This window comes from Stegodyphus dumicola, chromosome 1 (assembly GCF_044657685.1).
Source record: "Stegodyphus dumicola isolate Sdum_Otavi_A_Nest chromosome 1, ASM4465768v1".
NCBI lineage: Eukaryota > Metazoa > Arthropoda > Arachnida > Araneae > Eresidae > Stegodyphus > Stegodyphus dumicola.
This window is the reverse complement of record NC_140768.1, coordinates 233,143,838-233,160,038: the sequence shown is the minus strand read 5'-3', so window position 1 is coordinate 233,160,038 and position 16,201 is coordinate 233,143,838. Positions and strand designations below refer to the sequence as shown.

At 34.0% G+C, this 16,201-nt stretch overlaps 1 protein-coding gene across 4 annotated transcripts in view; it reads right to left on the bottom strand.

Annotated features, from left to right (window-relative positions):
• The window catches only part of LOC118185046 (monocarboxylate transporter 1-like), a 70,214-nt gene that overhangs the window by 28,758 nt on the left and 25,255 nt on the right, over window positions 1–16,201 (bottom strand). For 3 of the 4 annotated variants that reach the window (XM_035354832.2, XM_035354835.2, XM_035354834.2), the window contains exon 2: window positions 1,861–2,093. In XM_035354832.2, the coding sequence (XP_035210723.1) occupies window positions 1,861–2,093 (233 nt within the window). Of the gene's footprint in view, window positions 1–1,860; window positions 2,094–2,272; window positions 2,403–16,201 lie in introns of those variants that run through there. The other variant, XM_035354833.2, reaches the window with a different exon arrangement.

Sequence of the window (16,201 nt, the reverse complement as noted above, 5' to 3'; positions counted from 1 at the left end):
AAACCTTCTTCTGTAGCATAATCGGAGGAAGCTTTCAATACAGTTTGCAGAAAGAGAAACATTGACACTGTCTCACAAATAATTTACAAATCATTTTGCCTCACGAAAAACGTAACCAATAAAGATTTTTTTATAATTTTCAGTAAGATTCATTAATTACTTCCTTGTACGAAGTAAAAAGGAAGTATTGTAATCGCGAAAATTTTCAGGCATCATATTTCAACGAAAATATCCATTTTGACCGCTATCCAATGCAATTTAACGATGTTTTTGCGTGACATCTGTACGTAAGGACAGAATAAAAGACTTTTCCACCCAAAAATTATAAAATTGATTTAAAATGAAATCTGAAGGAGAATTTTTCGTGGCGTCTGTACGTACGTATCTCGCATAACTCAAAAACGAGTAGCCTCAGAACGTTCAAATTTTGTATATAGGACTGCTATAACATGTAGATGTGCACCTCGTATTTTGGTTGCAATCAGCCGCACCAAACGTACATATATATATATAACCTTAAATTCACTAGTTCGAAAACAAAATTTTCTAATACTTGCGCAATAGCTGCAAAGTAAGATAATATATTTAGTAAAGAAATATTAATTATATTATCTCATATATATACACTCTGTTAACCGGCTGAGTGAACTCAGTTTCTTTAATGTTATATGTTTGTAAGTTGTGCATTTTTTGCTTTAAAAATGATTGAATTATGTTGCTCTTATCTTCCGGTTAAGAGTTTTATGCCTTTAGTAAATCTGCATGCAATATTTGTGGAGTTAACAATTTAAAAGTTGTTTAAGTGCAGCTAAACAACTATCACCTAATGACTTTTGCTTTGGCGGACATGTTTGTTTGCATTTTATACTTGGAAAAATAGCGGATTTCTTGACACTCTAGAGAAACTAACCTTCGCAACAACAAAGATAACACCTTTTATTATTGCGAATTAAATCATGTTTAATACATTCTGTAATTTATTCGAGGAAATAAGTGTTTCAGATTTACTTCGTAATTTTTAATATAGATATTTTGAATTTTTATGTATTTTTGCTTTGTCGGGAAGTGAGAACTGAATTAATTGAATGAGAAATACTGAATCGTCTGTGAAAAACTTTTTTTTTTTGTTTTCTTTGGTTAATTTCTTTTATACATCGTTTTAGATTTATTATAGTATTTGAATAGATTATATGGCACCGATTAGATAATTCTTCAAATGATATAAATTTATATGCATTATGAGTTATAATATGGACGAAATGTAACGCTGTTAAGTGAACCTAGCGCCAGAGTATCGCTATGGTAAACAAATAGAGTGAATTTTAAACAGTGCATTTATTCTATTGTGTTTTATGAGCTATCGACGAAGTAGATTTAATTCAATACAATAACTTTTAATGAAATGCAAGAAAAAAATGCGTATAATTTAATATTCCGTGCAAGTAGTCATGTGGTGCACACATCAGATTTTTTAAATAAAGAAACAGCAATTATATAATACCTTTACTAACTGCAGCTGGATGAAATGTGCCCCTCCCCGTTTACATATACCGAGAGATTTATGAAAAGATTAATATTTATTTTGGAAATACGAAATATTTATCCTTTTTATACTGCATATTTTAATTTATTAACGTTAAAAATTATTTTGTCACTAAACAAAGAAACAAGAATTATACAAAAATACTTCTGGGTCTGGGAATCATTTTGCCTTCTACGAGTAAATTTCATTTGCATGATATTCAGATTTGAAAAGTTATGCTTATAGATTAATACTAAAAGTCTAATAATTCGGAAGCATGCATTTGTCACTAAATCTGACTACAAATACGCAAACGAAATATAATAAAAGAAACTAACCAAGTAAATTCCTTGTCGCTGAACGCACGCTGAAGGGTAAGGAAGCTCTTTCTCTGTCGACGTGAAATAGATCGATGAAAGCAACATACAAAATGCCGGACATCCTGCCCAAACCGGCCATAATGAAATTGATGAGACAAGCAGCAAGGGCTACCAACCAAGCCCATCCTCCATCGGGTCCTTCCATGCGGATGGTTTTCGATCTTTTTCCGTAATCTTTGGATACAGTGACCCTGAAAGCAATTCCAGCATTCGTATCGATTGATATTACATTTTTTCAGAAAAGTAATTGAATATCTGGAGACTATAAAAACCGAAATCACACATGAATAAACTGAAGATTAAAATACAGACAAATGTATGATGTTCCATTAGGAATAAAAAGAACTGATCCGTAATTAAATACACTTACTTTTGCAACAAATACACATCTGATAAAATCCACCAGAAACCTACAACTAGATGTTCATAAGCCGGAAAAATGTTTTAATAGCAAACAGCTGTCCCTTTACAATGGAAAAGCAACAGTGCTTCGTGATAAACAGGATTAGTCATATGATAGATTAACGACGGACTTACTTTCTCTTAAGTCTTTTAACAGATAACAAAGTATCAAGGAAATGTTTAAACTGAGCAAACGCAACTAAGAAAATAGACAATTTTCTTACATTTCAAATATTATTTATACCGACAATACGCCGAAAATCTCAGTTCCATTTGTATTATATTCATTTTATGCACAAAAGTATCATGAGACCTAAAATCTTAAATCAAGTTCTCACTGCTACGCGTAGTTTGAATATTATGTCTGCGTCTCGAAAAGTCAAGTTTTTGGTATGACCGCTAAATATTGGTAGAATTCCAAAATCGTGAAGATCTTCCAAATAGTCTGGCCAATGTGCATAATGAAAATAATTATATAAATAATCCATGATAAAATTAACACTTTTAGAGCGGTGTCGATACTTAAAATTATGTTGTTCGTGGTTCGATATACAAACCTTATTTAGCTAGACAACAAGTCTGGTCTACATAGTACACAAACTCGGAATTTTGATAAAGGAAAAATAGTACAGAGATTTATCACAAGGGGTATGGTTCAGTAGATTATGGCAAAGCACACTATGGCTATCTGCCTAAGAAAAGGATTGCCTTCGTTTCTAAGGGAATCTGGTTCATATACATGTTAGACTCGTATACACAAAACCACGAAAACGCCCATGCAGCCAGCCCGTTCGCCTGAAATTGAACTCAGGATGAAACTACCAGTGTTCAGCGATTTTAGCGCTCGGCCGCTGCTGGGCATCGTCACAAAGGGAGAAATACATGAAATAGATGAAGTAAAGGTCACAATTGGCGATTTTTATTCTGAATAAATTCCAGCTTGGTTTAGTTTATCTGATCATGGCATAGAACACCAGGCCTGTCTGCCTAGGGAGAGGGTGCTTTCGTGGAAGACTAAGGGAACTGGTTCGAATCAATGTTACAAATGGGGAAAGCCAACACTCATGCAGCTAGCCCATTCGGAGAGATTAAACCGCGATTGAACTACCAGTATTCGGAGACTTTACCCCTTGGCTATTTGCGTGACGAATCAATTGTCCATATAGTAGCCCAGCATGTTTTCCGAAAACAGGATTTTGTGAGCAATATTTCACTTTGCAGAATGCAAGAGACCTCAACAGACTTATTTCACGTGAAGCTTTGTTATATCACTTGAAACATCTAAGCTATCTACGTATAGTATATAAGCTAAGCTTTTAAATATTTCTACAACCAATATCAGATGAATCAGATCAGGCAGAAACCACTTCATAAAGAATGTTAGACCAATTATTCGATTTTTGAAAAAATGACGTAATAGGCAATAGGGTATTGTTATTCCTATGCGAGGGTGCTCTACCTGAATAAACGTGGTCGTACATCAAAGTTGCTGGAGTTAAAAAAAAAAAAAAAAAAAAAAAAACGCAGGGGGGTGGCAATGAAACCAAAAAGTATTTGTCGTTATTTTCACTGCAGTAACAGAACAAGTTCCTTGTCCTCCCCCTTTTTTTTTTTTTTTTTTGTTTTTGGAAGCATAGGGAAAAATAATGATTGGTTTGGGTTGATTTAATTGATTCTGGCAAAGCAATCGATAAGACTATCTGCCTATGTGGAAGAACGACTTCATAGAGAATGTGGAAGAACGACTTTCTGAGAGATACTGACTCGTATACACGTTACACATGGCGAAAACCACGAAAACGCCCATGCAACCAGACCGTACGACGGGATTCTAACCCCGGACGCGTAATGGCAAACCGCACATTGAGTTGATCAATGTTAACGAATTTCGCATCTTGTGCATGCTCAGTGGCTTACCGTTGGCATAATAGGAAATACTGGCGACTAAGGGGGGCATAGCAACCCTACAAAGCCTGCGCGTCTTGTAGGTCTTATCAACTGTTTACAATTGCAATACTACCGAAAATTGTTTGTGCTTAATGCATTTGCTTCCGTTTCATTTTGGTTTATTTTGTTTATAAACGTTATGTTTAATATCGGTTATTTATAATAATTTCCTTGACATTAATTCAGTTATTTAAACTGGATTTATTCTTTTATTTGTTAAAGTATATACGAATGCAACGAATGGTAAATACGCAATTGCTTTTATTCCTCGGAAGTACAATCAATAAAGATTCATCTAATATATCTTGTAATGTTCCCTGTTTTGTAAACATTCTTAAACGAAAATTTGCGTAATTTACAATCGATATTTACACTCTAAGTAATGAAGCAACTTACAACATAATAAGTTTCAAAATCTCGAACTGTTTATGTCCAGATAACAGAATATCAACCACACACCGTATTTATCTTCTTTTAAAATTGTACCAAGTCGTAATTGCGCCAATTCTTCTTCTGGGCATGCGCAGTATGCGAAATTCATTTAACATTGATCAACTGAATGTGCAGTTTGCCATTACGCACCCCGGACAGTGTTTAGCGACCTTACCGCTTGCCCACCCGTGAGCCGGATAAGTAATGAATAGGATAGTATAGCCACATCACACCGATTTTAAGCTTTCGAATGGGATTGTGCTCTCAAGCATGACTTTTCTCAGTATGCAACAACTGTGTATTGCCACTGGCATTCAGATAAACTATTTCAACGTTCGTTCGTTCGTATTAAGTTTTTTCAACGTTCGTAGCTTCCAATTAAAATTCCATCCCAGCAAGGCAACAGCTGAGAAACATGCAACCGCGTTTCTGCATCTACTGAAATATTTGTCGGAGTTGACTATTTCGCAAGAAAAGATTGCAGCACTCTTGCACATAGTTTTCACACAACTGAATAGGGTGCATCTAGTTGCCTGACATTCACCAAGCTTAATCTGCAGAATTACCTTCTACTACGACAGTTGTAATAAGTTTATTCAAAATCGAGCTGCATCTTCACACTGGTTATAAAGTTTCGGTAATTTCGAAGTGACGTAATAATAACAGCTATGGACTTTCCGTAAGCCCTTCGTTACTGGGAATACTGAAGTGAAACAGAGGCATTACTAATTTAATAATAAATTTTTACCAGCTAAGCACGATTACGTCAGCAAGCACTTGAAATACAGTAACAATTCCAGTAGTATCAAGCAAATCATCGAGCGACGTCAACTCCCAAGTGAATCTGATCACGGCAGGTGAATGAAATTTGCGTAAATGAGCATTTTGAGGGAATACGCATATTAGTCACAACTGCAGCCCTATTTTTCTGGTGACCCTCTGACCCACAGGTACGAAATTCGTGCCTTTTCTTTCGTTTCTTGCCGAAACTGATTAGCAGTTGAATCTCAGCTTCTGCCGATGCGAGAACAACATTTTCCGCATATATTCGAGATAAAAGGCGAAAGCGTATTCACGATTCCGCGGTCAGCGAGTTAATAATAGTGCTAGTCAATGTATCTATAGAAATATATTTCAGTCCCTAGCACTGGAATATCTAAAAAAGGAAACTAATTGATTTTCGCATCTAATATTCTTCATTTCCAGAAGGCTCTAAAGACTACTCATTTAAAAGAACTTTCAATTTAACACACATTTTGCAACTAATTTTAGAATACGAACTTGGAAAACTAATTAAATCGATACATTTTAGGCTAAGAACTAAAAATGGAAAACAAATTCTCTTTTATGAAGAACTGAATAACATGTTTTATGATTGAGAATAATTAGTAACTTTACGTGCTGGTTTGGGTTATTGAGATAACGGCAAAGCGCATTGAGCTGTCTGCCTAAGGGAAGGGATGCCTTCGTGGAAAACTTTCTAAGGGAAACTGCCGACAGGCTTAGTTAAATTTAGTTTAATTAGTTTAATTCATTTAAATTAGTAACTAACCAAATTTTCATCAGTTTAATTCTTTATACCAATTAAAATGCTTTAAAGCAGATATGGTTTCAAACGGAGAAATAAAGACGTTAAAACTTCAGATGTTTGTTTTATTTAGACCAACGGTATTTCATCTTTATCACCTCATTCCCACTTCATCATGTGCCGAAGTTTCCGGACCGAAAACCTCTTTATTTAAGCTGCGTATTTCAAGTATGTATAGGACTGTTAGAAATGAAATAGCAATTTCTGCATTAGCTTGATGGGAATGAAAGACGTCAGGTTTCTATTCGTAGTGGAAGAGAGGAAACGTTAAGATTTATACAAATGGTTTTGTATTCTACGAAATGTGGATGGGAAAGTAGTATTTGTTTTGTTCTATAAGCATTAATCATTAATTACCTCCCGACATTATGCCAATTATGTAAATCAATCAAGGCTGCTATAAACGTACGATTTCAATTTGGAAAAACGATGGAGGAAACCTCAGTGAGATATCCACTCGCGTTTGTTTGCAAAATTCTGTTCAACAGGTTTGTGGATGCAAAGCAAATCCTGTAGCCATCGTCCATTCCCCATTGATACGAATGAATTAAGAGATTTAATCAAATCAGATTCATGACAAACTGTGCAACAGATCATCCAGACACTAAATGACACACTGTTTCACATCTATAAAAAGTAAAAAAAAAACAAAACTCGACAATTGGATGCCTCACGAATTCACAGATGAAGTGACGCATCATTGAGACTTAAAACATCTCTTAAGACGCATCAAAGAAAAGTTCCTGCAACAATATATAACATACGAGAGGTCTATATTCCACGACATTCTTATACGGTGTTCGCTGTCAATGGGAGTAAAATGCGCTAAGTAAAGATTTTAAAGGCAACTTTGCACCCAAAGGAAGATGCTGTTTACTGTATAGGGTTAGTTTACTGGTGTTACTCAGGATAACGTCCGTTCATATGCGGTAGTGTCAACCCTACCGCAAATCAACAATCTGAGATACGATATTGTGCCTTATCTTTTCACAGTCATTTGATATTTCTCCAACAGAGTACCTTTGTTTTGGTATTTGAAACATTTATTGTCCAAGAAATGTTTTGCTATCGATACCTTCATTAATCGGACTGAGGAGGACTTTAATCACTTCCGAAGACACTGATATTTACATAAGTGGTATTAAATGACCTAAACACGTATTCTGTTTATTCTCTTCTTTAATTGTCCTTACTAATGCCATTTCACTTGCAGCAACCCTATAAAATCGAAAACCCTTAATTTTAGTGTAAAGATACACTCTTCAAAAAAGAAATGTGACAGTTATATGGCTCCCGTTCTACTGAGCCGATTGACAAACTTTCCGTCTTGAAAGAGCGACATGGTATATATATTAGATTTATGCACAGCATTGTTCCAACATACGTATTCTGACAACTTTTTGTGGAATAACGTACCGATTTTTTTTATATTTCGATTCTACGATTCAAGTTGTACCAAAACTTGCGGCGCTTTCTGTGAAAAACCGCACCAAAAGAGGTTTTGAAAATTAGCTCCAACAATTTAACTCCTTAATATTAATTGAATTTGATACATTTTTGTTAATATGTCGTTTTTTATTAAACAAGATGATTCCTTCTTTCACAATTCGAAATTTATGTTCCGTCCAAATAACGCAGATAATGTTTTTGTTTTGTATTTTATATTTTTATATTATTTTTCATTTTGTATTTAAAATTTGTATTTTTTTTTATTTTTTCGAAAGGTAATGTTTATCACTACCTTAAAGTAGATGTATTTATAACATACCTGCAAAAGATTAGATTTTATTCAAAATTTCCGAAGATATACGTGAATGTATACTTAGGCACGTTTCAAAATTTGACATATTCGTTATAAGCGATCATTTTATATCAAATTTGGTTTACGCACTTCGTTAAAATTACTTGAAAGAATGAACGAAGCACCTTTTTCCATCTCGTTCACAACGAAAGGGAAAGGAAAGTAGGTTATCATAAATTAGAATAATTTACTTGGTGAAATTCTTAGTTATTATTATTGTAGACTGGAAGATAAATTTTTAAATTTCTCGGTAACTTTCCCGCATTTTACAACATTTAATATTTAAGCATAATTTGAATCATAGAATCGAAATATAGAAAAAATTCATTTCATTTCCGAAAATTCCGATTTTGCGTCAAAATACCTATGTTAGAGCAATATCATATATAAATCTAACATATGGTAAGTCGCGCTTTCGAGACATGAAAAAATGCAAATTAAATTTTGTCAATCGGCCTGGTAGAATGGGAGATATAGACCTGTCCTCCTCCTTTTTTTTGCAGAGTATACATATAATACTTAGGTTTATTTAATAAAGTTATATCATTTTCTCATTTGTTAAACTTTAATATTTTATTTAATGAACATACATCCGAATATGTCTGCGTCGATTTTACCAAGTTTATACGAGACCTATGTTTAGTTTCGTAAGCCTCTTTAATTCATGCTATTTCAACGATGAAGTTAATAAATCTTTGCCGGAGAGCTTTTGGTTAAATCTACCAAGCTGAGATCGATCAGATTCTCCTTCCTCAACGGGAATTCTTCACTAGTTCCGGTAACTTGGGCTTAGATCGACACACGATTTCTATTACATAGATTTTTATAGTCACTTTAAATATTATTTCACAGTTAGAAGTATAGGTTTCGATAAAAACTACAGAAATTTTTATAGAATTGCAAAACACGCTTACTATACATTTCCATTTTTTTTTTTTTTTTTTTTTTTTTTTTTTTTTACGAAAGCGAAAATTTTTTAGGGATTTCTTTCGGTTAAGCAAGTCCGAAAAAGGAAGACAACGGTCTTTCGTAAAATCGAGTTTCTAGAAAGCTAGCATAAGATTATTTTATCATCCAGAGTCCTTAGAATTATTAAGAATAAAATAATTTGCCAGACGGAAGTATTTGAGAGTTGTTGCTGCAGAGGAATACCATAATCCTTCCTTTTAGTTCCTTTTAGGTATTGCATATTTCTGTTTACGTGGTGTTTAGAAATACCGGACGTATACATACGAGATAGTAAAAAATGTTTTTCCCTTAAATAATGTTTTCTTTTTTATATAAAAAAATTACGTATAGAAAGGTACTGAATTTTTTTATATAAAAAAATTACGTATAGAAAGGTACTGAATTTGTTCTCTCCTCTTTTCTGCTAAAGTCTTAAAACTATAAGTTGCCTCTAATTTTGACAAGGAACTAAAATTCTATATCACTTCTTGGATGAGTATAAAAGTCTGGCACGCAAAGTTATCATTCAAAAGATGATCAACTTTCCTTTCTTTCGATCTTTTCTACCAAAAACAAAAATACAAAAAAAAAAAAAAAAAAAAAAAAAAAAAAAAAAAAAAAAATCGGCTATAACATTCGTTTTTATACATGTCTGCATTGTGTCTATTGATCGATGTAAGTGCAACTGAACTGTATTCCAAGAACACTATCCATATGCCTTTTAACTTGGATAGTGTTCTTGGAAAAGAAGAATAGCTTCCCGATGGCTTTCCAATAACGTGAATGGAAATGAGTCACACAGCTATACAATCATTCCTTTTCTTTCTTCTTTAGCGTTGAACTGGTAACATTTATTTACGATTTCAAATATCTACACTTCACCAAACTCATGGCATTGGGAAGTTCATCGTAATTCGATAGATTATTTTTGAAAAATTAAAAAATTAATCTAACATGTTATTAAGAGCTTAGACATCTGAAAACGAAATACACCATATGAATATCAATTTTTTTGTCGAAGGTTTGCTTTGCTCCTTTTTTCGTTGTAAAATTTGACGGTAAACGAGACGTACAGATCTAGTTTTTCTTTTTTTTTTTCGTTATAGTTTGTTTTAGTAATTTCCCTTAGAATTGATATTTGTTCTAAGGGAGGAGTTCTAAGAGAGGCGTCATGGAGCAGCCATAATTATTGCTAGATGGATTATTCGAATTGGTACTTCAGTTCTATTTCCTGTTAAAACAGAAATGTACTAAAATATTTCTCTTTTTTTAAATTATTATTGAATTGTTTAGTAACTTAAAAATGCCTTAAAAATTTGAAATTTGCTGTGGAAGAATTAATACAAACGTTCCGGCCAAGTCTAAGATAACTGATATAAGAAACTTAAAAAAACACCGGCTTTTGCCAATACCGGTAATACAGCTTGCAGCCTTCAGAAAATACCATATTTACTCTTATATTACTTCGAGTATCTCATAGGTTTTAAGAACAACGTTTAGAAAACGTTTTAAGCATTCACATAATTTTCCCCTTTAAGACGCTCAAGAAGCAAGCCCCCCTAAATTTTAAAATGCTTCTCCCACGTAGCGATTGTTTCTGTCTTAGTAATTCAGTTATTCGTGAAATTTGGGTCCATGGACTGATAAAGCAAAGATAGTGAAGAGCTTCAAGGAAACGGTGATATCTAACGGTTCTTGATGGCGCTTTGCAAGTAGGACTGATGCGATTTCGGCAAAGCCTTGTGGGCCGTCTGCCTAAGGTGTTGGTGTATTTAATTATGGCAAAGAACACGAGGACTATCTGTCTAAGGGAAGAAATGCCTTCGTGGAGGAACTTTCTAAGGGAAACTGGTTCGTATATACGTTACACATGGGGAAAACCACGAAAACGCACATGCAGTCAGCCCATTCGAACCTCGGACAGAACTAACAGTGTTCAGCCAAAATTCTTTGGTTCAGCGACTTTACCGCTCGGTCGCTAGTGGGCAATGCAAATAGGACAGGCTGAACACTGACGAAGACAGCGGTGACAAAAGTGGCAATTCGCAAGCTATAGTAGATTACAAAAGTAGCACTTACGGCAGTAATAATTTAGCAGTGGGGAATAGTAGGACACGGTGAAATTTGAGATACAAAGAAGTAGAAATGAAGATATGAGACAATGTTATGTTAATATTACTATGCATTCTTATCAGAATTTACTTTAAGTAAATAATATTGTGATAGTTAGAATAGCTTATTCATGAATATGTTTCATTTGTTTTGTAGTTAAACACTGACCGATCAATATATATTCAAAACCCCGCGAATAGTCAGATGGAATGGGCACTTTCAAATAACAAAGGCAAACTTTTCTTAATTAACCACATTAAATATTTAATTATTAAAGATTTAAAATTATTTAATATTTCAAGTGAGACAAAATTCCGTATCAGGCAATTCATGTAATTTTTAGCTTGTCATTACACGTATAAATGTAGCAAATTTAAAGAAGCCGTCAAATGAGACATTGATGCAATGGGTTCAGTTTCTTTATTTTATGCATGCTATCTTTATGGAATATAGTATTGCAAAAACAGAAAATGCAAATAAAGCCTTACAATTAAAAACTAGTAGTACATGAAACGGGACTCTTCACAGAGGCGTTAACATAAATTCAAATCTGGCAAATGGTTCGGTTGATGGGTGTTTTCACGATTGTGTGCTCATGTGTAATGCAAATATGATCCATATTCCCTCAGAATATCCTCCACGAAAACAACCGACCTCTTAGAGTTTTATCTCTTCGTTTAGAGAAAAATGTAAAAATTTAGTTTTGAAGATGAATATATCAACAGAATTTGAAGAGAATGTTCTGTGGATATCTTATTCTTGTCCCCTTCGAAAGCAATTTTTAAACATATGTTACTACCACTCATATTTTTCAAAAACAATTAAAATTCATTTAATTTTACATAGATTTTAAATTATTAAGTTAATAAAAGAATATTCACATTCTTTTTGTGCAATTCCAAGAATAGTGGAGTTTGGATAACCTACCCCCCCCCCCCGATGGCAAAGTATGACATGAACATGATCGTTTCTCCTTAATAGCCTATCGCTGATTGCTTCTGGGGATGTGCTCGCTCAACTCTAAGTAATACTTATAAAGCTTTTATCCTATCGGTCCTTACACATTTTTAAGGAGTCCTTAAGAAAACTAGAAACATTACAAAACCAGGCACTTCTTCTAATTACAGGCGCCGTTAAGACCACACCGAAGCCGTGCTGCTTTTGACAGAATAAACCTCTTCAGATCCTGATTAACGATAAAGTATCTATTTTATACGGAAAGGTAACAAGAATTATTGATTATTTTTTTGAAGGCAATACCAATCTAGACTCAGGAATTTATATACCCAACTTGGCTTTGTCCTGAGAGTTCTGGAATAGCATCTTATCTTCAAACTAGATGGTGAGTTGAAGCCATAAATACTTGTTCGGAACTTTATCGCCCAGCTATAAAAAATATCTTCCCGACTTAAAATGTACACCGATAGATCACGTTGAATCTATTCACGAAATATCAGTTCGGGAGTATTTTGTGAATTGTTCGTATTTTATATTCCTATCGGCCACTTAAGAACTGCTTTTGTTGGTGTGATGGCTGCTGTTAAGGTAAGCTCTATACCAACCTCTGATTAGAAATTTGACTTCTGATACTGTCTATCTCGAAGGCAGGCTATTGCTTTTTGATGTCGCAACTACGTCTCTGGATGTATTACAATGTAGAATTTATTTGCAACAGCTCAAGAAGAAGGAAATCCACCTTACCCTCCGTATCCTCGTAATACAGTGGGATAGCGGCCCACTGTTGCGTGGATAGTAATGAACAAGTTGATCTATTGGCTAAAAAATTATCCATAGTTCCACAGACGATTCAAAATACGATTTCTTTTTCAACTGCGAAAAACATTATTAAACACTCACTAACCTAGACATCGAACCTCTAACTGTCATCAAGATTTAGTGTGCAGAAATTCTACAAAGAGTTGATCGAAGACTATGGATTAAGATTAGGACAATATCTCTGACTGGCCTTGTCCTACAGCTGTAGCAACTTTCTAACTACTAGATATGACTGCTTGGCTGCGCACCTGTTTCGCATTGGTATCCTGCTAAGCCCAACCTGCCCACTATGTAGCAATGTATTATGAATAGAGATCTTACATGATGCACTGTAATTCGAGGAAAATCTGAGACAAATATCGGTTTGTAAGACTGCGCATGAGACAGTGACTTATTTCTGGATCATTTGTCAATCAACTAAAAATTTCGGCACTCGCTATAATGAAATGTGGAGCCTGTCGATTTTTGCATACCTGTTCTGAATTTGGATGTATCCTGGTAAGTCTTAGATCGGAACATAAATCAAGTTCATTTTATTTGAGTTACTAATAAAAACACTCTCACAAATCCCCCCCCCAGTGGGTTATTTCTGGCCTTCTTAGAATTTCATTTTAAGTCCGATGTCATTCGAGAGTTCAGTTAACTGTTTCTCTTTCATTCAATGATCTCTTTATTTTCCATATCGTAATGGAAAAGATCATCTCGTGAAAATTCGTAACATTTACCACTTTGGAAAATAAGTCTCAAATTAGACCTCAGTTTCTATCTGCGAACATGTTATCATTGCATATTTCTTTTCCAATAATGATATTGCCGAGAATTGCACAAAGCCTAGTATCCGAAATTCTCTGATTTTTTTAAACGAAAACAGATCGCTGTGTACTTCGGGAGAAGAATAGCACAAAAAGTTACAGAAAGATTTGAAGAAGAATGTAAGCGTTTTATTTTTCAATGTATTACGTAATCCTTATAATTCAATTTTTATTTTAAATTGATAAAGTATGTTTTCTTTTCATTATGTTGATAATGTTTACCAACTTATAATAAATATCGATAGTTTATCAATCATTCTTAAATTAGGCACGAAATCCTCCAACTTGCACCCGGAAAGTAACGTTTATCTTTTCATGTATAAAAAATCGCCAAATTGCGTAAATACGTAAGTACCTAATATTCTGTTTTTCGAAGGTTTTGAATTAATAAAGTTGATTATCTTAACGCTCTCATCTAAAACAGTTTGAATTTAAATGACATATTTTTTACCTTCCTATGAATGAAGCAATGTGTCGAAGTAATATCAGGCACCACAGCTCTAACTTCTACTTCTAACTTCTATTCTATTTTTACCAGCAAGCGCATGAACCCTATTCCAACAAACACACTTTCCCCAATAAATTTCATACTTTTTCTTCCATGCAGGCATTCAGAACTTTAAAAAATTGTTTTCTCTTGTACGAATTGGCAGAGTCTTCGGAAATAACATATTCATGAATGGGTATTTACGTATTATCGCAACCCCATTGGTAGAAATCGCCAACGCTTCCGAATACGCCAAACTCTGGTAAACATGAGCATAACAATCACTGAGGTTTAACCATGCCCATGACAAATATTCTGTTTTCAACGTCGTTATTTTCGTATGCATTGTTTTCGTTGCATTCCAAGTTCCAACGGCTTTTATAGAAAAAATTATTATTTTTTTCTTAAACTAGATTATAAAACTTTTGCTTATAGGACTGCACTATAATAGAAGAAAGAGATGAAATATCTGCAGGAATACATTATTTTGGCGCAAAATCGCTAAAGGAACAGTGCTTCGATTTCTTTCTCAAAGCGATCGTTACAAAATGTCTACCACAGCTAAAACCTGTTCGTAACTAGGTTTACTGATTATCTTTTGGAATAAATATATGATTGAAATGTAGAATATATATGAAATAATATGTAATGTTTTTAAATAAAAGTAGCTGTTCTGTTTTTTCCAGTAAAATTCGCCCAGCTGCGCCAAGGTGGTTGCGATAATACAAAGTATCCAAGGATATCACAGTTAAACTCTTGCTTTGCATAAAAAATCCACCGTACATCATGTAGCGCTATATGTTCACTAAAAGGATGGCGAGAAGCACAGTCAGTGCTTGAAATCCCTCTCTGGTCGCTAAGATTAGAGCGGGAAGTCTGTAGGTAGGGAACTGATAACAAATTTCGTAAAATGTTAATCTTCGGAGGGGGAAACAATAGAGGATTTCCAATGTCGAATTTCAAGTATGACATATTCAGATATTTTTAGCATTCGCAGTTAGTTCGAATTTTTGTCTTTTTTGGAAATCAGAAGAACCACAAAGGCAGGCTTGGAAAAATACTTGTGGTCATTGGATGTGGTCACAAGATAGATTTAGGCATTTTAAAAGGAGTAGCTTATACCTTAATACTTAAGAATTCAAATTGATATAAGTTCTCCAGAAATTTCAATATACATTTTCAGTAGTATAAAACCACGTTATTTCAATAATTCTGGTCGTTGAAACGAGAATGCATCTTTTGAAGATAATGCACGAAATAGTTTTGCTCAATCATACCTGAATTCAGAAGTTACGTTAAGAATATTTTTGACTTTGCCAAGTTGCTATGTACAGAGAGGAAGGAACTTCATGCATGCAAATGTTTTCCCATGGACAACGGAAACTTCCATATATAATCCACAATCAAATACCTTTGGGGGGGGAGGTAATGGTTATTAATTTACTTCATCAAAGCAAAACAAATCACAAAAGAAAAAGCTTGAAACATTTATGCAATACTTTTATATAAATTGCTTCAGTTTTATTTTATTTATCAAAAGCTATTCTTTTTACATTTAAAAACTGTAAATCATGATACACATTATTTTTCTGAACACTGCTGCATTAAAAATATCATAAGAGTTATGGTATTACGATTTAATAGAGATCTTTGTTGAACAAAGGCCCGCGAGCGACAACATTCTATAGAAGCCAGTTTCCCTTAAGAAGTCATCCACTTAGGCAAATACCCTTACGTGCTTTACAGTAATCAAATAAAAATATACAGTTGACTATATATAGGAGGCGAACACTTACTTCGAGTGAAAATATTACGGATTTTATATATATTTAAATAACTATAGTGAAATTACATGTAAAATGGCAGTATTTTTGTCGTCTGTAATGTAACATGAAATACTTGAAAAAGACAATTCTCTGCCGGAAAAATAAGATTACAGTTGCAAATCTATTTAACACTGAGGTTAATGGCTGTCTCGCTAAATCTGCGAGATA